A 24,323-nucleotide genomic window follows, 5' to 3' on the forward strand; every position below is an offset into this window, starting at 1 on the left:
ACGCGCACATCCACAGAATATTATATATTACTGTCAGTGTGGTCAGCTGATTCCTGCCAAGGAATCAACAAACGACAAACTCTAATTGAAATTAATTGCAATATTTCAACATTTCATTGAATATGAATTATAAAAACTAACTCTAAATTTAAGGAATATGAATCTACATCAAATTGTTAGTGGAGCTTGTAATGCAGGCGATAAATGTTTTGCTGTGGGAAGTGTGGAAGGTGTCCCATTTACAGTGAGCACAACCTGTAATTTATGATTTTAATAGTTAATTTTTCTACATATATCTCTTTCAAGGCCTATGCAGCTGGATGTAATATAGTTTTGTTGGCTCCTACTTTTGAACGAGTGCAAATTATTCCAGGAGCTGTGCATGATTACATTAGAATCACAGCTATTGATTGTTCTAGTGATACTGGTAAAATTGCAGCAGCTTATGATAACACTGTTTGTATATATGAGCCAACACCTTTAATATCTAATAACTCCTCCCATGTAAGTGGAAATAATCAGGAGCTTGAATTCTACAAGAGAGTAATGAGTGTTAAATTGTTTTTCACTGTTTATTTGATGATCTGTAAAACATATATTACCAATAAAATTAATCATTTAAAAAAAATTATTAACTTCTTTATTAATTATTATTATTAGATGTATTAAAGTTTATATCACAAAAAACTGTTTAGGGTCTGGATTATCGCTGGGTTCAAACTGGTACTTTCAAAACTGAATCCACTATCAAAACATTAAGTTGGAACCTTGAAGGTACAAGACTATTAACAGCTGGTGAACATGTGCAGTTATGGCATCTCAAAACATTTGCTCCTGAGGAAAAAGATGATACACAAAATGAAGGTGTTACCTTCACTCTTGGTGGCGAAACAAATGAAACCTCTGAAGGAGGTGATGCTGAAGATTCGGATAAAACACCTTCAGGTGATTATCTTACATGATTCATCAAGTGGTTGTTTTTTTTTTTTGAATGATTTAATTTCATGTACCTAATAATCATTAATTTCATCTGATTTTGGACTGAATATTTTCAGAAATTATGATGAGTTCAGTACATTTTTGTTTTTGATAAAAAATTAAGGATCTTGAAATACTACAGCTTGAAGTAGAAGTTACGAGTAACAATCTTTTATAATTTGAAAAAAAACTTTTTTCACAAATGAATTTAGTTATTTACTTCTTAAAATTACACTGCTAATAGAATAAAATTCTTATTTAATTCTAAATTGAATATCATATGATACACTAAGAAATTATCATAGACCTGAATTGAAAATTAGGTCCTATCATACAAATAATAAATTGGAAATAAGTTACTCAAATCTCATGAACTATTTCAGTTCTGAATTGATTTGTATTCCTTGTTGTTTATTTGGTGTGTTACACATGCTCAATATCAATTCCATCAGGTATTCTGGTATTTTCATTGATAAATTTAATATAGGTATTGGTGAATAATTTTTTTTTCTATTTTTGCTCTAAGAATATCAAAATATACTGAACAAAACCCAAAAATGTTATAATTTGTTAGTTGATTTTAGCTCAGTCAAAGCAAACAGATATACAATAAATTATTGGGATATACCCACATAGGAATAAGGATTTTTTTTGTCAAATAATATATTAGTTTTTATGATTGTGATCTACTACAGAAAAAAGGATGTTGAGTAAAAAATTAACAGTGATGTTCGTGAAGTACTGATGGGGCACACAGTAACAAAGTCTACACAGAACCTTCTTACTCATAAAAACTCTAAGCTTCTGAGGGGCCTAGAAGATTCAGGATAGAAAATATCAAACATAGTCACTCGTTACATAAATCTTACTCATCTTACATAAATATTCATTCTGAAGATAATAAAATTGTATAACACTTCATCTTTCTTTAATGGAGTAATTGAAATTTTTTTATTTGTTACTCTGTTATTGTAAAAGTGATATTTTGAAACATGAAAAAGTAAAAATTTCAAAGAATAAAAATATCATTAACAAGTCTGATATTTCACTTATTATTTCTGTAATAATTTGAAGTTTTATTGGACTGCTTTTAGTCTGCTTAATTGCTAAATTTTCATAATGTATATACACAATTCAAGAGAGACTTGTATCCTAATGCTTATATGTTAAACCTATTTGTTTAATACATTATCATTTGATAAGCACACTTTCACAACAAAAAGCACTAACTGTTGTCTTCCTCTGTTTCAACATTTTATCCACAATATTTGCCTCAAGAAGCATCAGAGGCATTAAGGACCAAACCAAAAACTCCAAGTGAGTAATCTGTCTACGGATAATGTTGGTGTTGCAAGGTGAACTCTTATTTTCGGCTTCAGCTTCTATGCTTCTCCAGATTTTAAACTTATCACGTTTTAATAAGTTTTTTTTATTTAAAATTCTTCATCTGCTGTGTCCAGTTGGCCGCTGAAAACTATAATGTATGTGAAAGGTTCTTGAATGGTTAACTTGTAACATTCTTCTTTCAGTAACAGTTGTTTCTGTTCAATAATACTTCAAGGTTGTACTAATTTAACTAAAAGGGAAATTTAGCTTGATGAAACATATGACAATAAACAGAAAAAAATTTAAAGGAAGAATCAGAAATAATTTATTTCTTCGTCTAAAGCTTTCTCAGTGACTAAAGATTAATTATGATATTTTACATAAAAAGACTATTTATTCCGCCAACAATTCCACTAAGTAGAGATTTCAGTTCAAGCATTTTGATGGCTAGAAGTCTAAGGGTAACTTGAAAATTATTGTTGCTAAAAATTCTCCAATATTTTTTTATTTTATTTTGACTTAAAAGTTGATTTCAATTAAAATCAAGAAAATATTTAGTGAGATAATAATAACTGAATAATTACTCAAAAGAAGATATTATAGGTGAATAAGGTTTTATCCTAAATTCTAATAACCGAATAAGATTTGGTCATACTAATAAATATGTTAGTAGGATTAGAAACATTATATAGAGATATTATGTATTGTAATATGTGCTTATGTTTTTAATTATGTCCAATTTGAAATTCACATAAGTCATATAACATTGAATACTTTGTCTTTTTACTGTAATAATTACAGATATTTTGTGAAAATTGGATAGAGAACATTTTTATGTTGTTTTTGATCATATATATTTCAAGCTAACTTTTCCTACTTTCCTTGGTATATGGAAAAATGTTGATGAAATGTTTGTATTAATATACTAATTTAAATTTTATGTACTCAATCAATTTAAATAATTGTATTAGTGTATTTATATTATTATGAATTAAACAATTTTAACATGGTTTTAGAACCTGAACAATCATGGCAGTGTGTATGGAAAGCAACAACAGCAATTCCTGTGCAACATTTGGCTTTCAGCCCAGATGGTACGTTATTTGCAACTTGTGGAGAGGATGACAGACTTGTGAAGATTTGGTATGAGAACAAACAATGTAAGAACATGTCAGCTATTTTTTCAGTGATAAATAATCAGAGATTCAATAAAATATTGTATGAAAATTTTAGTTTTATTCACTTCAAAGTCATCTGAAGAGCCAAGGGAGTTAGAATACACATTTGTTTACATTGCTCATCCTAGAGCTGTAACACACTTGTCTTGGAGGACTACCAGCAAATACATGCCAAAGTAAGTCCAATATATTTTAAGGATCTTAAAATTAATCAAATACTTTTAGAGGGTCAGTTTCAAATATGTTGGTAACATCATGCAAAGATAATATCTGCAGATTGTGGGTTGAGACTGTGCTTCCAGAAGATGGTTTAGTTAATTTATCTCAGTTAGATCCCCAAGCTAACCATCCAAAATTTAGAACACATCGACACAAGCATAGATTTCTGATGAGATTGAAACATATGAAGTAAGTGGATGTTAGTGTAAAAAGACTAGTGAACAGACAAATTAGGTATAATCATTGTAAAATATACATAAATGTATGTTTTCAAATACTCATTTAAATTGAATTAGGAAAAAAGATAATTTTTATAGCAAGGGTATCTTACCTTCTACTTCATTGATATTGTTGCAACTGAAGCATTGTAGTTAATTTATTATTGGCAGGTTATTATTCGAAAGCACTTTTCATAACTGATTACTAAAAATTTAGGTTAAAAAAAAAATTCAGTATTGATTATAATACATATCTCAGGACTTGCTTCCACATCCGTCGTCATGCAAAGCATCAGGCACAAGGAACTATTGGTACATCTCCTCCAATACCTACATTACCATCAACTTACAGTGTGCATGATTTTCATTCATATGGATACCACGGCACAGGTAAATTCATTCAAATAATTTACGCTATAGACTTTGATGTTTGGAATACACAGGAAATGTTCAATTTCAACTAAATGTTTTTGTTCATTTAGGAGTAACTCCTGGATTACATTTTCATTTGGCTGCCAGTGTGAATGCCGAAACTGATATTCCTCTGGTGCCAAATATTAGTTTTTGCAATCCTAGACCTGCTTTTGTTCTACATTGGCTTGACAACAAAGAAATGCACTTCAGTCTGCAAGCTGAATCCTTATTGGAAGAATACACCAAGTAATTATGAATTCTGATATAGTACTTCATTTAATATTTTGAACAAATCTTTTTATAGACGTACGTCGGTTCATATGGAAGATCACACAGAGGAACCTTTAGAATCAGGAGGATCTGATGGATTAGATGCTCGTATAGAAACACTCTTGAGGGATTGGCATCATAGTCCTGATTTATTGTTCAGTATACACCCCTTAGATGGAAGTTTTCTTATATGGTTAGTTTATGAAGAGGAAATTTTCTACAACACATTCAAATTATTCATTTCAGGGTAATTGAGTGGTTGGATGAATATCATCCAGGCTCTTTCAGACAAGCACAGGTTTCATTTTCCACACGAATTCCTCAAGCCTTTCCCATAGGTGATTCTATGAGTATGTCCACAACAGTCAGTTTATATCATGCAGCACCTTTATTAAAACATTTAGTGAAGGATTGTATCAATAAAGATAATCTTCCTATCATCAAAGAATCAAATGAAAATAAGAAAATTTCAGAGGTAATATATATAAAACTATTGAATTTGTAATAATAACAATACTTATTTATAAATTAGACCACATTCACTCGAAAGAGCATCTTCAAAAACTTCTTACATTTTTCCCTTCGTCTTAATTCAATAGAAACAGCCTTAAAAAGAAGTTCAATTTATCTGTGGAAACTGTAACACAATCCGTTCAGTATTTTCGGAGATAAGTGTGTACATATTGACAGACAAAAATTCTGAAAAACCCTATTTTGTCCTGTAACTTTTCTTTATCGCTTATAATCATTTTTAGTATGATTTTAACAATGACAAAGCAAGAACAAAGAACTTGATAAAGAAATAAGTTAGAATTTAAACTGTAAGAAATACACCAAGTAGGAAAAAAACATAGTCGAAAACATCAAACTATGCTAATTAACACTGAAACAAAGAAACGCCAACTGAAATCAAAAATTTAGAAAACCTTTTACCAATTTTGATCCTAATTAATGGCCATTTCAAAAAGGTATTCTAGATTTCACTTATTATAATAATTTTCTCAGTGCCCATGCTAATTTTTTCATGAATTTATAAAATGTAGGGCCAAACCGATTTCTACTACTGTATTATTTGTATAGATACATTAAAGCTGACCAAACAAAAACTACTCAAATACATGAAACTTCAGATATTTGAGTTTGCAGAAAGATACAGTACCATACTTTCAATAAAAAAGCTCCTTACTTCCCTTCAAAACTATCATATAGGCATATAACCAAATACCACTTATTTTATCATATGTAAACTTGAAACAAGCTAAGCAATTCTTTTTATCTTTGGGAGAGTTTTCGAGTTCTGTTAGGAATTTATCTGTCTGTCACTTCACACCCATATATGATTAATTATATTCAAGGAGCAGCAAGTTAAGGAGGAACAGGCAGGCACTTCCCCACATGTATCTTTAGTTACTAAACATGATAATGGTACTTTGAATTTGTGGGAGTTAACTTTTGCCGAAAATACGAAGTTCAGTCAAGTACTCAGTATAGGGCACAGGAGTCGTGCTTCTGGACACAGGTTTAGAGTTAATGATATTACATGCCATCCAGTTCTACCTTTATTACTCACTACTAGTCATCACAATATTGTTGATTCCAATAAAACAGAAAGCAAGAGTGTAAGTTGAATTCACTCAGTATATTCTCTAGATTAGTAATTGATTGTATTTTTTCAGGGATTTTGTAGCGAGCTGATTTTATGGAGAGTAGATGCAGTTGGTCCTCTATCTAAATCTGGAGGCATTTCAGAATTAGCAAGAATAAGCTCCCCAGAACCATCTGCTTTTAGTAATGTTGCATGGATTCCAACTCTACTACCATCAAGTACACTAGGAACCTTTTCAAACTCCCCAAGTGCTTGCTTTGTTGCTTCTGATGGTCATTGCTTGAGAGTTTATCAAGCTGTAATTGATGCCCGTACTTTACTTGCAGAGCTCTCAGTTAAAGAAAATCGTAAAAATGAAGATAATGAAAGTGCCATGTCTGACTTGTCCTCAATGGATGAAGCTACCTTACTTGAAAATATAAACATTGTATCGCAACAAAGTACATCCAGACCAGGGTGTATAATTCAATTAGAAACTATTTCGGAAGCTATTCAATGGCACAACACTATTTTCCTTCATGTTTATCAAGAACAGCTAATTACTGGACAAAGAACTACTCCTATAAACTTATCTGGAAATGATGCTATGGTTGATCTACAGCAATCCACGGTTTTCGAAGAACCATTTTTCATAGTCCTGCTAGATTGTACAGATCAGAATACCATCATTCATATGTGGAAGTTGGTAATTGCATCTAATGAAGGTGAAATGTCTCTAACAGGTATATACAAGGTTATCACAGTTAATTGATGTTAGTAATTTATTATTTTTGTTAACAGGAAGTCAAATGTATGTACCTGATTGTAATCTAGTTCAGGATGAAAATGATCTGTCGAGGAGAAATAGTTTGGAATCTCTACATTTGAAACATGCAAAAGTTACGCCGCATATCAATATCACAACCAGAAGAGAAGTTAAACAGATTCTTCCTATACCAGAGGGCGTTGAAATCGTTCATGCAGCTCCTGCAGCTGGACACTTGAGTTCAGCATCGATATATCCTGCTTGTTTAGCGCCATATTGCTTTGCAACAGCTTGCAGTGATGGAATAATTAGGTTTTGGTCTGTTTCTAGTGACATACAAACAGTCAAACAATATAATCACATGATGCTTGAAGAAAATGGTGAAAAAGTTGATACAAAGAAGGTAAGCAAATAAATCAACACTTTTTTTCTGATACCATAATGAAAAACTGTTGAAATATTCACTCAAACCTTATTGAAAGGCGTTTCTGGGTAAGATGTCTAGTAATTTAATGTGAGCACCATAGAACAGTATGCGGAAATCAACTTAAGAGGACTGTTCACTACAAAAGTCGCCAATCAGACCTTAAACTTTTTAAGAGTGTGCCGACCACTGTTTCTAGACATCTTAATTGTGGGTTCAATAAAATTTTCATGATCAATGATTCAGTTTGAGTTAATTTCTGGTTCCACCGTATATACCAAATCGAAATCTATTAATTTATTAAATTTTATTTCAATTGATCAAAATGTTTTTCAGGTATGGGTTGAATGGAATATGCACAAGGAATCAGCTATAGAGATAGAAGGACAGGTTCTTAATATTAGTGTCGCTTACTCAGGCAGGTTAGCGTGCGCATATAAATATGGAAAAAGCTTCACAAGACCAAATAAAAATGATCATGACTCAAGATATATTAATTTATGTGTTGCAATTTATGAATGTGAAAGCACTGGTGGTACAGAATGGATACTTGAAGATGTAATCCATTTGAAGAATATTGTTTTGCCTAAAATAAATATAGATAGGCATCTTGATTTGAGCTACCTATATGATTCAAGGACTTTAAAAAAGAAGCAACAGAGATTGAATGAGGTTTTACATACTCTAGCTGAAGATCGACCTAACACTTTATCGGCAGAACCAATGAAACCTACTTTATTAGCAGTTCCAAGCTTTACTACACTTCAATCACTTAGAAAATCCATTGCTGAAATGGGAAATATTTGTCCAATAACTCAAAAGCATATTGTCCAACTAGATTGGGTGTCTTGTGAAGATGGATCTCATATTCTTACTGTAGCATGTGGAAGTAAGATTATGCTCTACACACCTCTTTCTACTGACTTAGCACAAGCTAATGTTAAAGCAATGAAAGAATCTATAAGTAATTATCGCCCTATTTTGAGAAAGGCTAGTTCTCTTGCACAACCTATGTTTGTTGACGATTTCAAATGGATGACTTTAAGGAAAATTGAACTAGAAACAGCTGACGGCTTACCTGCTCTACCCATGCAAATTAGTTGGGTCAGAGATGGTATATTAGTGGTGGGAATGGACTCTGAAATGCATGTTTATACTCAGTGGAAACCTCAAAATTGTGACCAGAAAACAGAGACAGATGAAATAGATTGTAGAGCAGGAAGAGAGGTTGATTTTAGGACTTTAACTCAAGAGAACCAAAGAAAGCTTGCAGCAGTACCAACTTTAGGTTTGTAGTAATTTGACACTTACAATGTTTCTTTTATATCAACTATCACAGACTTGAGAAGTTTTTCAGAAATTTAGAATTTTGATGAGGAAAATATATTGTGTTTTGTGTGAAATATTGAGTTATTGATGATGATTAATTTTTTTGCTTTATAGGAAGGATTAGTTCAGTAAATCTTCAAATCTTAGACAGAAAGAGGGCAAATAAAGACATAAATATTGATTATATGCCTGACTACGGATTGTTCGAGGCATCAAGAATAGCCTGTCCAGTTTTACCACAATATCATCCAAAACAATTGATGGAATTGCTTAATTCAGGAAAAATACGTTGGGTGAAGGCAATTTTGGGCCATCTTGTTAAGTGTATTGGTGGTGCTACACAAGACACTCCAGAAGAAATACAAAATTGGGCAAGAGCTAGAACTTTATCAGTCAGTTACCCTGCTGGTAGTCCTGAACATAGGGCAAGCATAGGAGAAATTGCTTTAGATTATGATGAAATACAAAATATTGCGCCTTTACCATTATGGACACTTTTGGCGGCAGACAAAGAGAGACCAGGTGATTATTCTTTTATAAAAATACATTGCAATTTAATAACCTACTTGAATTTTTAGTTGTCCAGGAAGAAAAAAAAGATTACAATGAACTTTTCGATAACAATGTAGTAATGGAAGAATCATTGGATACTCTTTTGGAAGATCAAGAAGTTTCAAGACTTGAAAGACGTCCATCTGAAAGACACGTCGGTTTAACACATTTTACTCCTAAACAAGGACGTATTTTGTCTCGTCTTCTAACACATATGCATTTACCAGGCCTTTCAAGTTTGGATCAGATGCATTTATTAGCTCTTGCTGACACTGTAGCTACTTGCAACACTGATTTAGCTGAAAGATTTGCCATTGATGCTGCTAAGTCGGCAATGGCGAAAGAAAATCTTGTAGGCCAGCCAGATGAAGTTATTGCAGATTCTTTAGATGACTGTGGACTTAGATTTTTATTGGCCATGAAGCATTATGGTTACTTATTAAGGTAAGGAGTGCAGAATATCACACCATAATAACCTATTCCATTGCAAATATGTGCTCAGGTGAATATTGAATTTGAGTTGGTTATGTTCAATACTCCTTTATAGAATGAAGTCTGCTAAATCACTTTTTTGTTTTATGGAAAATCAAAATTGCAGTAATCAAATTGCAATAAATACTCCTAATGATAAATCTCAATGGCATTTTGACTAGGTACTTAGAACATGGGTTTGAAAATTCACACTCCTATCTATTGTGTCTAGTCCTAAGTGTCAACGAAGTGTTAAGTAAATAGTGTTAATTAAACTATTAACTCAATTTACAAGTACAACACAAGGTATCAAGAAGATGTGTCAAAAATTGTATCCATTAACAACCTTCTGTCCATTAACAATTCATTACCAATAGTTAATTTTCAAGATTTATTATTGCATATAATTGAATAGCACAAAAAAATGACTAATGAAAAATATCACTCCTAGAATGCGAAGTTAGCACCCATTTTTTGGAAAATGAAGAATTTTTTTCCTTCATTCGTTAGTAACTCGTTGATAACTTTTTGTAACACCAAAATTTTAGTTTGTACCACAAAGATTACGGTAGAAAAATATCGCATTCCGCTGGGGTGCCAACTTCACGCTTTTTTCCGATTTTTCTCGAAAAAATTCAGTTTGAAAGTACATCATTAGTACTGTTATCAATACAAAAATGTTTGTTTTTAACCTTACCTGTAATGAAAAAATATCCCTCCGAAAAGGGCGAAGTTAGCACCCACTTTTTCAAAATTTTCATATTTTTTCTCTTGCTTCCGATAGTAATTCGAAAAAAACGTGAAGTTGCCACCCCAGCGGAATGCGGTATTTTTCTACCAGAGTCCTTGAGGTACAAACGAAAATTTTTATGTTACAAATAGTTACTAACGAATGCAAAAAAAAACTTCACGGACACTTATTTTAGTTACGACTTGTGAGATAGTTGTATCTCATTTTAAATAACAGTTAGAAATATTTGATGTCGAATAATTCCTCAAATTCTATGAGCTTTCAAATTGGAGTGCAAATATTTTATCAATGTTATTTGATTGCAAAAAGCCTACCTAATAAGAAGAAGTGATTGAAAAATAATAAAATAAAACTATGCCAATTCTAAAAAGAGCTCCATATTTATAACAATGTTTCTTAATAGATGTCTTCCATTGGCACAAAGAGCTCAGTTCCAGAAGCAAGGAGTTGGAACAAATAACTTAGCTTGGGCTTTCCATTCAGAAAGTCAAGAAGAGCTTTTAAATCTCATTCCCAGCTATGCAAAAGCAGAGCCTACTTGGCCTACTTTGAGAGAATTAGGAGTTGCTTGGTGGATAAGAAATATGAGTCTCTTGAAACAGTGTGTCCAAGTACTTGCTAAAGCCTCTTTCCAAGCTAAACAAGATCCGATGGATGCAGCCCTTTACTATTTAGCCATGAATAAAAAAAGTTTACTGTGGGGACTTTATAGGTAAGGTATTAAAATAATTAAGATTGAGTAAGATTGTGGAGAAAATATGTTTTAGATCTAAACATGATGAGAGAATGACCAATTTCTTCTCAAATAACTTCAGCGAAGAAAGATGGAGAAGAGCTGCTTTGAAAAATGCCTATGCATTATTGGGAAAGCAAAGATTTGATCATGCTGCAGCTTTCTTTTTACTTGCTGGAAATCTCAAGGATGCTGTTGAAATATGTATTAATCGTTTAAATGACATTCAATTAGCTATTATTATCATTCGGTTGTACGAAGGAGATGATAATATGCTAAAAAAGTTACTCTATACAGAGATATTAGGGTGTGATGAAGATGGTAAGAATGTCTCCCATAGATGTACAATATTTAATCTTAATTTTTTTAAAGGTAACAATCAAGATATTTGTAAAGCACATCCTGATCCATTTTTGCGTTCTATGGCCTTGTGGACATTGAAAGATCATCAAGCTGCACTTAGCACACTGTTAATAGGAAATGCTGGAACACAACACAAATACCATGATGATGAAACAAAAGAACCAAGAGAAACTAATCCTAATGTATTTAATTTCTATATTTACTTAAGAACCCATCCTCTTTTGATTAGACAGCATGTTGCCAGTAGAGGACAAAGAAAAGTGTGGTTGCATGGTGGAAAACAAGTGGTAGTGGAAGAATCAATTACCCCTTTGGAGAGACAGCTCTACTTCACTACTGCTCATGGTCATTTCAGAGCCGGATGTCCAGCGTTAGCTCTGGAAGTTTTGTCGAAACTTCCATTAGTTGTTGCTGATCCTAAAAACACTCCAGGTAAATAATAATGAAATTTTACTGAAGAAACAGTCACCTTCCCTTTATATACAAGGTTTACAACCTGAATAGGTAAAGTATACAAGGGTAAGTGATAGTTCCTTCAGTAAAATTTGAACAGTTCAAATACTCACTCAAGGAAATTAATTTGTAATAATATTAAGATTTCAATTCATTCATATTCTCAAAATGTTAATTTGTATTTGTAACAAATACAATATTTTAAATATCATTGACTATGATAAAAATTTTTAGCTTCAACACCAAAGGAAATCAAAACTATACCTGAGATAGACACTGGTATTCTCAGTTGGGATGGTGTAAAGCTTGAAAGTAATCAAGAATCCTGTGCAGTGGATTGGGGTGCCCCCGTTACTGGTTTTGGCGTGAAAACTGATGATTTTGAACTCAAATGGAGTGATGATGAAGATGATAAGGTAACAATATTGTCATTTTATTCAAATTTCTTAATACTTAATATGTATTCTGTAGTCACATGAGTACTACTTACCTCAATTTTTAGGATTCTGACGGTTCAGATGGTATGATAAGTATGAACATAGATGGTTCTAAAAAGGAAACAACCTCAGAAATTGAACCTGATAATGTAGATAAGGAAGATGGATATCAACAAATTGATATCATGGCACAACAGTTGAAATTTGTAGCCTGCCTTAAAATACTCATGGAAGAACTTTCTACATTAGCCACTGGATTTGAAGTTGATGGTACTCAATTTTTTTTGCCTTCAGGGATAACAGGTCTGTTCGTTAAAATAAATGTCGCACGGAGTTTTCAGCAAGGATTTTCTTGTGTATTCAATGTTGTTTTTCTACTAACGAACAGATCTTTTTAGTTATAGGTAGTAAATGCTGGGAAACAAAACAAGCATGCATATTAAAAACGCTACTTAAAAAGGTTTGAATAATAACAAATGTGACTGGTAGAGTCAACTTTATATTACGTCTAATGAAAAGTAGCTAACTTCATGGATTTTGATATTACTCAGATAGGAATATTTTCAATTGAACATTATTTCTGAATATTTCCATTATGATTTTATACTTGATATAAGGACTCAAAGTTGAAAGAATTCTTGTTCACAAAAATTGTATTTACGTTAGACGCCGTTTTGACTACGATTTTGTTATCTTAGGGAATTCAAGGTCACTAAACTAGTAAATGGCTGTGAGTGATATGTTCATATGATAATCCATTCTTATGCTATTGAGCACAGTATTGCAAAACTTGTTTTTTGTGAAATTATTGCTCAAATTTCAACTGCACTATTTATTAAACAATGAAAAATTTTTAACAATGATATATGTTTCTTTATTGAAATGTGTTGTTGGTCTTTACAATTGAAACTAAGTTAACGATGAAGAGACCAATAACCCCAAGTGGAATGTATCTGTTGAAGTAATTAACATTCTTGTGATTTACAGTAGGCTCTATGCGTTAAAATATTGATACTAATAAGCTATTCAGTGCAATACTCATAGAAAATATTATCTAAAAAATTACAAATTTCTATTGTGCATCCATAAATAAAGATTCTCTGCAATGAAAAAAATTTTGTCATATAATCAATATTTACATACAGTTTGTGTTCATTTTGGCTAGGTGGTCAGCTACGGTATCAACTTTATATTTGGCTAGAAAAAGAAGTTGAAGCCCTAAGACAGCTTTGTAACTACAGTCCAACTGAAATATCTGAATTGGCGGATTTGGAACAAGAGCCTGAGCCTGGCGAAGTAAATCCTAGGCCTACTCTTCACGAAATTTTGATTCAAGAAAAACTTGATTTCGAAGCCAAAGTACAGAGGGCAGTTAAGAGGAGAATGTGGCTAAGAGGTATCCTTGATAATGTTCATTCTCGGTTTTGAAAAATATTGATTTTCTCTTTTCAGCGAACGAAACTCTTTTGAGAACACTGTTGAGTTATTGTTCTTTGCATGGAGCTACTGGAGGTTTAGCTTCAGTAAGAATGGAATTGGTATTATTGTTGCAAGAACTTCAACAAGAGAAAACCCATCATCAGCTCTTGAGTCCATTACCTTTTCCAACAAGTTTACCATTACTTGCAGCTAGTGTTGCTAGTAGTAAGACTGTTATAGCAGATCCAATAAGATATTTACAATGCCTCACCCATGATATGCTCCACACAGTAAGTTTGAATGAATCCTTAACTACGGTTCAGTAATGGCTATCCCACATCGTGTCACATTTGAATAAAATATTAGAAACTTTGAAGAAATTGGAGAGATAATGAGAAATACATTCATTTAGTTTGATTCAGTGTCCCCATTTCGTCACTTTATTGCAAGTGTGGTTTGCAATATTTACAATGAATAAAATACCATATTTGCATAATATTATATATTTTATTTTAACCTTTTAAAATATAGATGAATAAAATGCAGAAATATCATTAAAAATAGTTCTCGAGCGGCCCCATAGCAACCACTGTCTTGGTTGAAGAAGAAGAAGAATTAAAAATACTTATTTTCCTCTTAAACCAACCAATCATCTTATTTCTCAATTATAAACATATTTTGTTTTTATTTGACAGATGGTGGAACTTGCTCAACCTGGAATGGGACAAAGTCAACTTCTGGTACTTAGAGATCTTGCCATAGCATTATCTGCTTGTATTTATCAATCTCTATGTGATTCAGATACATTCAAAAGTAGTTTTCAAGATGCCAAGGTGAGTTGATCTGCAAATAAAAATTTTATTACATTATTTTTCTGCATTATGTGTAAGTGATATATTATTGATAGGATGCTTGTGCAACTCATCTGGTGGGAAAAAGAAGAAGAATTTCAATTAATGAGGGTCATCATATAACAACTTTACCTTCTAAATGGCCTGGAGTTACTAGCTTGAGATCGTTGTTAGCCAGAGAAAAAGACGAAGATACACCAAGACTGAATGTTGTGTTGTGTGAGGCTTTTACGGCAACTTATTTATCTTTACTTCTCTACGGGCTCTGTACATGTGATTGCATTATATTGTATCATGTGACAGGGCAGAAATTTACTCAAGAAGTTTGGGGGCTGTAAGTGTTAGGTACAATATAATAGAATAATAAAACTTTATGATAATGTCTGTTTCAGACTATTTGGTGGTGGAATAAAAAAATTGTTGAGAACAGCAAGTGTCTCTGGTTCTACTGGAACAAATCAGTCCCAATCTGCTACACCTACCGAAGAAATAGGAGGAGCAACAAACTGGTTGAATAAACAGAGAGTAAAGCTCAATACTAAGCTTTTAGGTCATCAACCTTCAATAATGAAAGAGGATAAACCCACATACCGTGAACAATTCTTGCCACCACAAATGAGTATACTGGCTTATTTATTGACAAAGGTAAGAATATTTTTCATTAAAAATTGAGTTACATTTTATGGAAATTGGTGAAATACAAATATGAATGTTTATAGATGAAAAGAAAATTTTTCTCACAATAATGGTAGTATTGAGCTTTCTTTCATTTAGTATCAATGCTTGTAATTTTAGAATTTTCAGCTGATAATGTTCTGACAATTGGTTTGGAATCACTTTTGAAGAATTAGTGATTAAATTAAATTCTGTTTGTGCTATGAGGCAGCATCCACAGCAGTTGATCTACAATTTTCCACAAATTAAAACAATTAAAATCGCTTATTACGGTCCTGGAATTTCGGAAATAATTTTTTGTCACAAACTCAACTCTCTTATGTCACTAACAAATTGTACAAAAAATCACCAAAGTCAGTTGATCATTATGAAAGTTAAAGCTGTTTAAATTTTTTCAAAATTTTCGAAAACACCCTGTATCTCGAAAACGAGTGTCCTGTAACTTTAAAAATCATATTCCAACTCACATACTTGACCTGCTCTATCTTCACCAGATTCCCTGTATATTAAATGTTTTTCGGACATTTCAATATATTTTTCGTAGAAAGAGGAAATAATAAACGATAGTTATTATTATTATTATTATAAAATTTGCAGTGTTTTCGCAATAATTATTATCGAACTTTTTTTTGTTGCCAATTCACGATTCGAAGAGATTTCCCCATTTCTTCAGATAGATTGTAGAAGTGACAACGCTGCTCTCCGTGTTTGTTGGGTTGTCTACTTCAGGGGCAGAATCGAAATTTCGAATGTTTTCCAAGTTTTTGAACGCAAAATGATATATTTTGTGTATTTTTGTAACTGCAATTGATTTATATTAGTATTCCTCTATAATTCAGTTGAGTTTAAAAAGTTTTGAATTAATTGTTCATTCTTTATGGAGGAAAAATATTGTCTTATAATACTCATTGGTTTTCGGAAGAGTTAGCTTATATACCAAATAATATCATAGTTCTGTTGGAGGTGTGTGTCAGTGATGGCACAGCTGAACATTGATCGCTCATAACTTGCTGCTGATCTGCTCAGTAAAGTGCGGTCACGTGGTCGATCCAGCAACCAACGGACCCGATCGATGCCTAGCCGCACGGTCGTCATCTGCTGGTTACTTGAACGTCCGCCATTTCCAAATTCGGGGGGTTACGGATGGGTTTCATTTAAGGCACCTCCAAATGCCGGCACTACAGTTCAGTAGTACGCCATTTTTTACGTAATTTTTAAATTTTCAAATAAACAGAGAAATACTCTCCACCATTTTTTTTAAACCGCCATAACTTATTGAACCTTTTTCATCTCATATTGGATTTGTAGGATTTCACATATGCCTACTTATGCGTTTCGTCCCTGGCACACACACACCGTACTCATCAGTGTGACTTTGGTATATTTGTGTGTGCCGTGTCACAGACGCTTGGGGAATTTATTATTATCGGGAGCCGCCGGGACTCGAACCCGGCACCTAGTCGCAACTCGGTGAGGGAGTCTACACTCTTAACCTCTAGGCTACCGGGTGCTGTGTTTATTGTAGCTATGTGGAGCTTTATGAGAAGCCGCCACAGATTGATTCGGTCTTCACTTGATGGAAATTTATTTTAATAGAAATTATATGATAGTTATTCTGTATCCACTTAATAATTAAATTAATTATTTAATATAACAATTGTTTCGCTATACAGTAGCTTCTTCAGATATTTTAAATTTTTGAATAATACAGTGTAGCACAACAATTGTTATAATAAATAATTTATATTGTATTGATCCTCCTAATATCAGAGGTTCCTCTGAGCTCCTAGCAATGGAATCCGATCTTTGAATTTCAAAGGATCTAAAAATAGAGTAAATATTAAAAAAAATAAAATTGATTTCCCTAAACTGTAAACATGATATTGAATACAATTCATGGAAATTTGATTGAATTTCTTAACGGCTTACAAATCCTGCAGCATAACATTCATTAAAGGATTTTTTCAGGAATGTAAAATACCATTTTTAATTTTTTTGTGTTTACTTGAAATCTCACCCCTTATTAATAATTTTTTCAGCCGGAGACATTAGCTGATATAGAAGAAGGATCTAGTGATTCAGAAAGCGATGATGAAGATGTTTTTGACAACAATGTTCGTGCATTATCATCAACGAATACCGAACATTCGGATCCAAATTCATACTCTTGGCTTGTGCTTAAATTAGCTAGTCTGAGGATAGCTCAAATGAAGCTCAATGATTTCTTAACTGTAAGTATTCATCATAGACCTAATATCCATGGATATTAGGTCTATGGTATTCATTTAAGTTATATCACGCTGCTAATTTATCGAATTTATTGAATAGTTTGACTGGTGAATGTTACATTCAAATGAAATCTGTTTATTTTTAAAAAGACATAATGGCGATTTATTTGTTTCAGATTGCAGGCATTGAATCTTCTGAACTACCAGTTGCGAGTCCATTGATTCACTCCTGCTTGAGAAGAATCTCGAATTGGCAAGAAAAATTGAAGAGAGAACTTGACATGAGACAAACTCCACTGGAATACATCCCAGGATGTTTTGTAGAGAGTACATATGGACCACCAATTCAGAAATACAGGTTTTTCAAAGATGATCATGTAAAATTTATCAAATATTGAATATCATATTTTTCCAGACAACTATTAGAGCCCCAAAATACACCCTTCAGTACAAAAAATTCTGCTGCTGCAGCTCGTCGTCTATGGACCTACCTGGTTCATCAAGAAGGAGTCCAAGATATATTCATAAGAGCAGTATTTGGAAAGAGACGTTCTTCTAATTCTATAGATGGTGATTCTCCTCAACCGGAACCACCAGTCCAAGAGCCTGTGCGTATTATCCATAAGGAGCAAGATTCCATTGCTTCCTTCAGTTTGAATCAGGTGAGTTTTTGCAGGCAATCATTTTTGTATAATTTGTTTCCCATTCAAATGTTTTTTATAGTGAAATTCTTAATACTTTGTGAATCATGACATTTTTTTGTGGAAGTCTAACCAATCATATATTAAGATTCAAAATTGGGTTTACTACAGGTTTCAACTGGATTGATTGTTATTGCAACCCCTAGGGAATTACAAGAAATGGACATATCCCTACTTCTAGAACTACCTGCTTGGTTAGAGGATGAATGTGAATTGGATATTCTGAATATGAATAAAGAAATAGTTGATTCAAGTGCACCTCCTTTCCTTGTTATTCAAAGTGCAGGAGATAAAGCCAAGGATACACAACCTGGAAGCCCCTCAGGTGCAATGCCAAGTCAGAGTGGTCGTGGTACTAGTGTGGTAGGTAGAATAATTTTCTTCTCTCATTTATTGAATTATAATCTCTTTGTCATCAAGTAGGTGGTTGATGGGTATAAGTGGTATTATCACAAATGCAACTGGAGAGATATTCAGTGCATATTAATTTTACAATTTTTATTTTGAGTAAGGTCCGCAAAACAAATGGTTTTTAAAGAAATTAATCAAATTGACGTACAAAATGAAAGAAATAGATTAAACTTAACAAAAATATAAAGTGCAGATCCCAACTTTTTTTATGCATGATTTTCCAAAATTCATAGTGATATCAATTAGAAAGTTATAATCAATACATAAATTGATAGCGCCTGATAGTGACGCTATTGTCAAAGGCTGGTGCTTTGGCACACTCTTTGATAGCTTTATTGAGGGTTGGGACATATTTTGCTTAGAAAAATGATAATGGCATAACAATAACACTTAACTTTCATTTGAAGTGTTCATCAAAGGGTTATCAAACTTCCCCTGAGGTTGAATTGGTGAGTTTTTGTTGAAGAAAATATGAAAATTCAACTAATATGTTTTTTTTATTGAACCTAATAATTAATAGATTTATTAGTTTTCAAATTAAAAAAAAAAAAGTGCCAATGATCTGTTTGAAACTAATTCAATAGGTTTAACTGTAAATTCACTTTCGATTGATTCAGAAATTCTTTATACAATACAGTTTCCACAATACAAATTTTACATGTTATATTAAGTGAAAAATTGTTTTATCCAACGTCAAGATAGTTATGTTCAGAAACTATTAGTGTTAATTGCAGGAAATTGGTGATTTCAGAAAGATACTAGTCATAGTGAATTATGAACCAAAAAAAAATTTTTATTGTGATATAAATCTTTCAACTGATCGATTCATCAAGAGTTATCATTGCTGATGCTGTACATATTCAGTTGAATCGAAAATATTTTTACATAAAATATTACCTGCAGGTTGAATATTTAAATTTTTCAATGCGATTTTTAAAATATTGAATTATGTGGAGAACTAAGGTTCACTGAGTATTTCTATATAATACATGTCACACCAGATTTTAGAGTTGCAGTGTGAGTTGAAGTGTGTTTGTGTGAATTTGTTTCAATAATAGAATTAATTTTTATAACCCGTCAACTATTTTATGTGTAAACTTAACCCTTTGTCTTTAGATGAAGGGGTTAAGCTTCCCAGGGTGTCACGATCCAAATTTTGTCAACTTGGTTCTACTGCGTTCAGCACACATGCTTAGGCCGGTGTGTGTTATTCCAAAGAGTTTACCCTTTTGTCTAATGCTTGTTCTATCCCTATGTTTAGTTGCTACGTGTTTTGTCGTTTGTAGATATGTTGATGTTAGATTGAAAATTAGTTTCACAATGTTGTCTGGAAGGGCTCCAAGCTGAACTTCTAAGTTTATTGTAGTGGAAACACTCTCACTCATTACAATTCATTCGATCAAAAGTCGAAAACTTAAATGTTAGCTCTTTGCAAGTAAAGTTATTGTTACGAAATTGAAAAAATTATTTGGCCTTTAATATGCTATTCAGTTTACTCAAGCAAATGAAACTACAATTATCACTCATAACTGTAATATTGAGTGTTTTCCATTGATTTTCAGAGTTTATTTACTTGGTAAAATGCCTGTCTTTGGGGTTTGGAATGAATTGTATAGTATATCTTAGCACTCTAAAATTTTCCTGCATGATTGGCGTTGAGTTAATCTGTTCCCAAAATTGAAGGAATCGTTAGAAAAATACTACTTTGCTAGTTGATGTAAACTGAAAACTCAAAATACCTGAAATAGAAGTATTGCATGCTAACATAGTTACAAATCACTACATATTGAAATATGTATCCTGATACTTATAGAGACTTTAATCAAGCATAGAAGTTGCTTATTGAAAAATCTGTCAGAGGGTTATAGTGAAATCAGATGTTCATCATGATATGAAACTGATTTTCCACCTTTAAAATGATTTTGCTCTTCCTGCTTTGATTTTCATTTGCTGTTAACACTTCCTACTTTGATATGAAGATGGAAAGCCAGTTTGTAGCATGTTAATATGTCATTTGCCAATGTACTTGACCCCCATAATAACTATGTGATTATTTTGATATCTTCAGCTTCAAAAACACAAGATTGATAATGTGAGACGGATCAGTTCACACCCTCTTCTGCCATTATGTAAGTATATCATATGAAATACTCAATGCTATGATCAACCTTCATTTTTATGTATATATTTCAAAATAACAATCCTTATTTATTATGATCAGATTTGACTGGAGGTCAAGACGGCTCTGTACAACTCTGGGAATGGGGCCACGCCCAGCCTGTTGCTACACCCCGCCCACCTGGAACTTACGCCAAGGTTACGAGGGTAAGATTTTCACAGCATGGAAATAAATTTGGAGTGGCTGACTCCGATGGAAATTTGAGTTTATTCCAAGTAGGACTAAGTGCTAATGCAACTAGACCCTTCTTTGTAAGTATTCTCAAATAAACTTATTCAATTATGATAATTTGTATATTTTTAGACGCTCATGTGCCATAATAAAGGTATCAGCGACTTTGTATTCTTAGGATCTTGTAGTTTATTAGCCACAGGTAACATGTAATGTGAAATACCAGAGATTTTTTCTAAGTAAATAATGATTACAGCTGGTCATAGTTCTGAAAGCAAGAACGTCGCTATCTGGGATTCTATCTTACCTCACGGTAAAGCTTTAGTGGTAGCTTTCACTTGCCATGATCAAGGATCTAGTAGCTTGGTATTTGCTCCACAACATCAAATAATTATTTCAACAGGAAAAAGAGGAGATGTATGTATAATGGATGTTAGGTCTAAAGTTATAAGGCACAAGTATATGGCTCATGAAAGTGCCGTAAAATGCATAGCCTTAGATCCTCATGAAGAATATTTTGCGACAGGGTCAGCAGATGGGGACATTAAGGTAATGCTAATAGTTATTTTTTCAAATAATTCAATTTGATAAATAGATATTTGTGTTATCCATTTTCTGTTTTATTATTTTAAAATTCGAATTCTCTAGCTCATTAGCCAAGAAATATAAAAACCACCCTTGGAATTTTTAGAATATACGATTATAATAGAATGATGAAAAAACCTCGCATTTATCGATATATTCAAGAATTACAATAATTTTCAAGAGTTACTAGACCATAAAATAATTTATGTTATAACAGATCTCAAATTTCGCGATGGTATGATGATTCTAAAGACAACATTATTTAAACTTTCAGTTCAACCTTTGATGGTTCTAGATTTATCAAGTATTGAATATTTTTTTATTCATGTTCAAATAGTGAACCTTTACACATATGATTATTTTCTATAGATTTGGGGAGTGACGATACCACACTGCCTGATGTCTCTCCCATCTGAACATTCCAGGAGTACATTTTTCAAGAATATTGGTCAAGGAGTAACTCAGTTATATCTAGATGCAAGTGCAAGGTTATTCTCTTGTGGAACAGATGGCAGTATGAAAGTTCGGCAATTACCAGATAGGGAAACATTACTGCACCATTAAATGCTTCAAAGCATTTGTTTGGAAGAAGAATTTAAAATAAATCTAGAAATTTATTGCAGAAGTTGTTATCTTTGAAAAATTGTAATTGGTTCCATTCCATTGATATTTTTTTGAATCAAGAAAGATTGCATGCAGATTGAATCAGAATTTCCTTATTTACTTTTGTTTAGAATAGAGTGACGTCGAGAATGGAACGATTAATATTTTATTTGTGGTATTTTGATGGCTGTATTATCATAGAAAATCTTATATTATTGTTAGAAAGCTTATAATTGCAATGTACCTACTCGTATATATTCATGCGTATAGGAGTGAAATACTTATCTATAACGAATTTTAAATGTTCATGTTGTATGTATTTTATTTATAAATTATCATCATCTCAACTGACCATTTTTTTAATATCCTCCCTGTTTGAAAAAATTCAAAACAAAGTGTGTTTACTCTGATAATTCATTAAAATTTATTGAACTAAATAAGATTAATTAGTTACGATATTATAGGAAATTGAATATGACAATGTTGTTGCAATATGTCACTTTATTTTTTTATGAATTCCTTCAAAAATATTAATTTTGAATGTGGCATGGCAAAAAGAATTGTCTTCAATATTTTTTGTGAGAAAGTTTTGATTGATTGGAATTTTTGTCGTCTAGTCTTTATCCTTAAAAACATGAATTTACTTTCGAAAAATTCGATCTGTCAATAGGCTCATCCACCATATTTCAATGAAGAAGGAATCCAAATTTTCCTCAACATTACATTACATTAAATCGAGTGCATAATGTACAGTAATTGTCAGTTAACCTCTTGAAAAAGCCAAACATGGTCAGAGAAAATAAATTTTAATGTTTATATGAGGTGTAAATCGATATATTTTTGTATAACTCATCTGATTATTTTATTGGTCCGATTATTCTAAACTAACAGCCATTCACCAAAATATAGTTTTGGAGGAAGGAAGCAGGTATCCTTCCAGAAAAAATATCCCCCTTAGATTTGCATTCAAATTTAGCATATCACATGGTGACAACTTTAAACTGGAATATCTATGGCCAATTCAAATTAAATATCTTGTGAAGGGAAGGTTATACGAGAAAAAAAACTTAAACTTTAACACATGTATCTCAAAACAAAATGTTTGGGGACTCATGTTATAGGACTTTTTTTCTTAAAATGATCCGGAAATCTGTCATATTCATTTGTATCTCCAATTTAGGAACACCGTGTAATTACCCCCAGTATCCCCCCATTTCTACGCTCTTGTCGTAAACTTTGAGTATAGAAGAATAATATTTTATATTCTATGGTCTGTCATTATATTCCATTCATTTGATTAAAAATTCGATATGAACTGAATTGTAATTTATTGTGAATGTTTGCAGTGTCTAAAATCAGTATTTCCTTTTTAAACGGCACCTGGCAGATAGCGGGAATTCGAAATTTTTTGAAGAGCGCCCCCTTACAGAACTCTGGTGAAGCAGACCACCAAAGCAACAGGTGGGTCTCCCAAAAAGTCTGAAACAAAATCGAATCAGTAAACACACCAGGTATTCTATGCATCTTAGTCGTTACCATATTTATGTCATTCTTGACGTTAATTGGGCGTTCGGTGCACAGAGACATGACAGAATTCAATTTATTTAATACTTGCGTGCGGGAAAATCCCCTGCTATTTCTTTCCCGCACACATATCCGTGCGGAAAAGAAGTAGCAGGGGTTCTTCCCGAACTGTGGGGGAAAGTGACCTTTTCTGACTTAAAATGCCTGAGGAAAAAGAGTTAAAAGCGCCCGCTTGTAGAAAAATTGATTTTTCTATATCTCAAACCGATCGGATCTGTAATCAAGAAATATTAGCTTTTTCTTTTCCAATATTTCACTTGAATTTTTCCTAATTGTGATGACGAGGTCAACTTGAAATTTTGGATAAAAACAAAATCTGGTTCGGATATCTCTATTGTTACGGAATTTTTAGCTAATTTTTTTTTATATTCTGCTTAATTTTTTATGGTATTTATTTTATATGGTATCAACGCAGAACTTTGCACGAACTTGAACCGCGGCTTTGAGGA

The 24,323-nt window shown here is 32.5% G+C and overlaps 1 protein-coding gene across 12 annotated transcripts; it reads left to right on the forward strand.

Moving 5' to 3' along the window:
- The first annotated feature begins 27 nt into the window (after nucleotides 1–27).
- On the forward strand, nucleotides 28–22,637 carry LOC123677079 (dmX-like protein 2). 12 transcript variants are annotated; one of them, XM_045613524.1, is made up of 38 exons: nucleotides 28–244; nucleotides 307–504; nucleotides 696–945; nucleotides 2,257–2,295; nucleotides 3,321–3,464; nucleotides 3,538–3,658; nucleotides 3,708–3,890; nucleotides 4,179–4,309; nucleotides 4,402–4,579; nucleotides 4,638–4,796; nucleotides 4,850–5,078; nucleotides 5,959–6,222; nucleotides 6,280–6,931; nucleotides 6,990–7,357; nucleotides 7,715–8,666; nucleotides 8,822–9,229; nucleotides 9,286–9,703; nucleotides 10,885–11,193; nucleotides 11,249–11,535; nucleotides 11,587–12,009; nucleotides 12,265–12,446; nucleotides 12,533–12,770; nucleotides 13,633–13,863; nucleotides 13,920–14,176; nucleotides 14,582–14,719; nucleotides 14,794–15,071; nucleotides 15,130–15,382; nucleotides 17,452–17,643; nucleotides 17,817–17,998; nucleotides 18,056–18,302; nucleotides 18,453–18,704; nucleotides 19,160–19,201; nucleotides 19,869–19,952; nucleotides 20,821–20,881; nucleotides 20,974–21,182; nucleotides 21,235–21,304; nucleotides 21,359–21,651; nucleotides 22,057–22,637. In XM_045613524.1, exons 1-38 carry the CDS (start codon nucleotides 158–160, stop codon nucleotides 22,249–22,251), a joined length of 9,204 nt encoding a protein of 3,067 aa, XP_045469480.1. In that variant the 5' UTR covers nucleotides 28–157; the 3' UTR covers nucleotides 22,252–22,637. The 12 variants fall into 12 exon arrangements, with proteins under 12 accessions (XP_045469480.1, XP_045469483.1, XP_045469482.1 ...); XM_045613527.1 differs by having other exon boundaries at nucleotides 12,533–12,737; XM_045613526.1 differs by having other exon boundaries at nucleotides 5,965–6,222.
- Nucleotides 22,638–24,323: the final 1,686 nt, after the last annotated feature.

The sequence above is a fragment of the Harmonia axyridis genome, chromosome 3 (genome assembly GCF_914767665.1).
Source record: "Harmonia axyridis chromosome 3, icHarAxyr1.1, whole genome shotgun sequence".
Classification (NCBI taxonomy): Eukaryota; Metazoa; Arthropoda; class Insecta; order Coleoptera; family Coccinellidae; genus Harmonia; species Harmonia axyridis.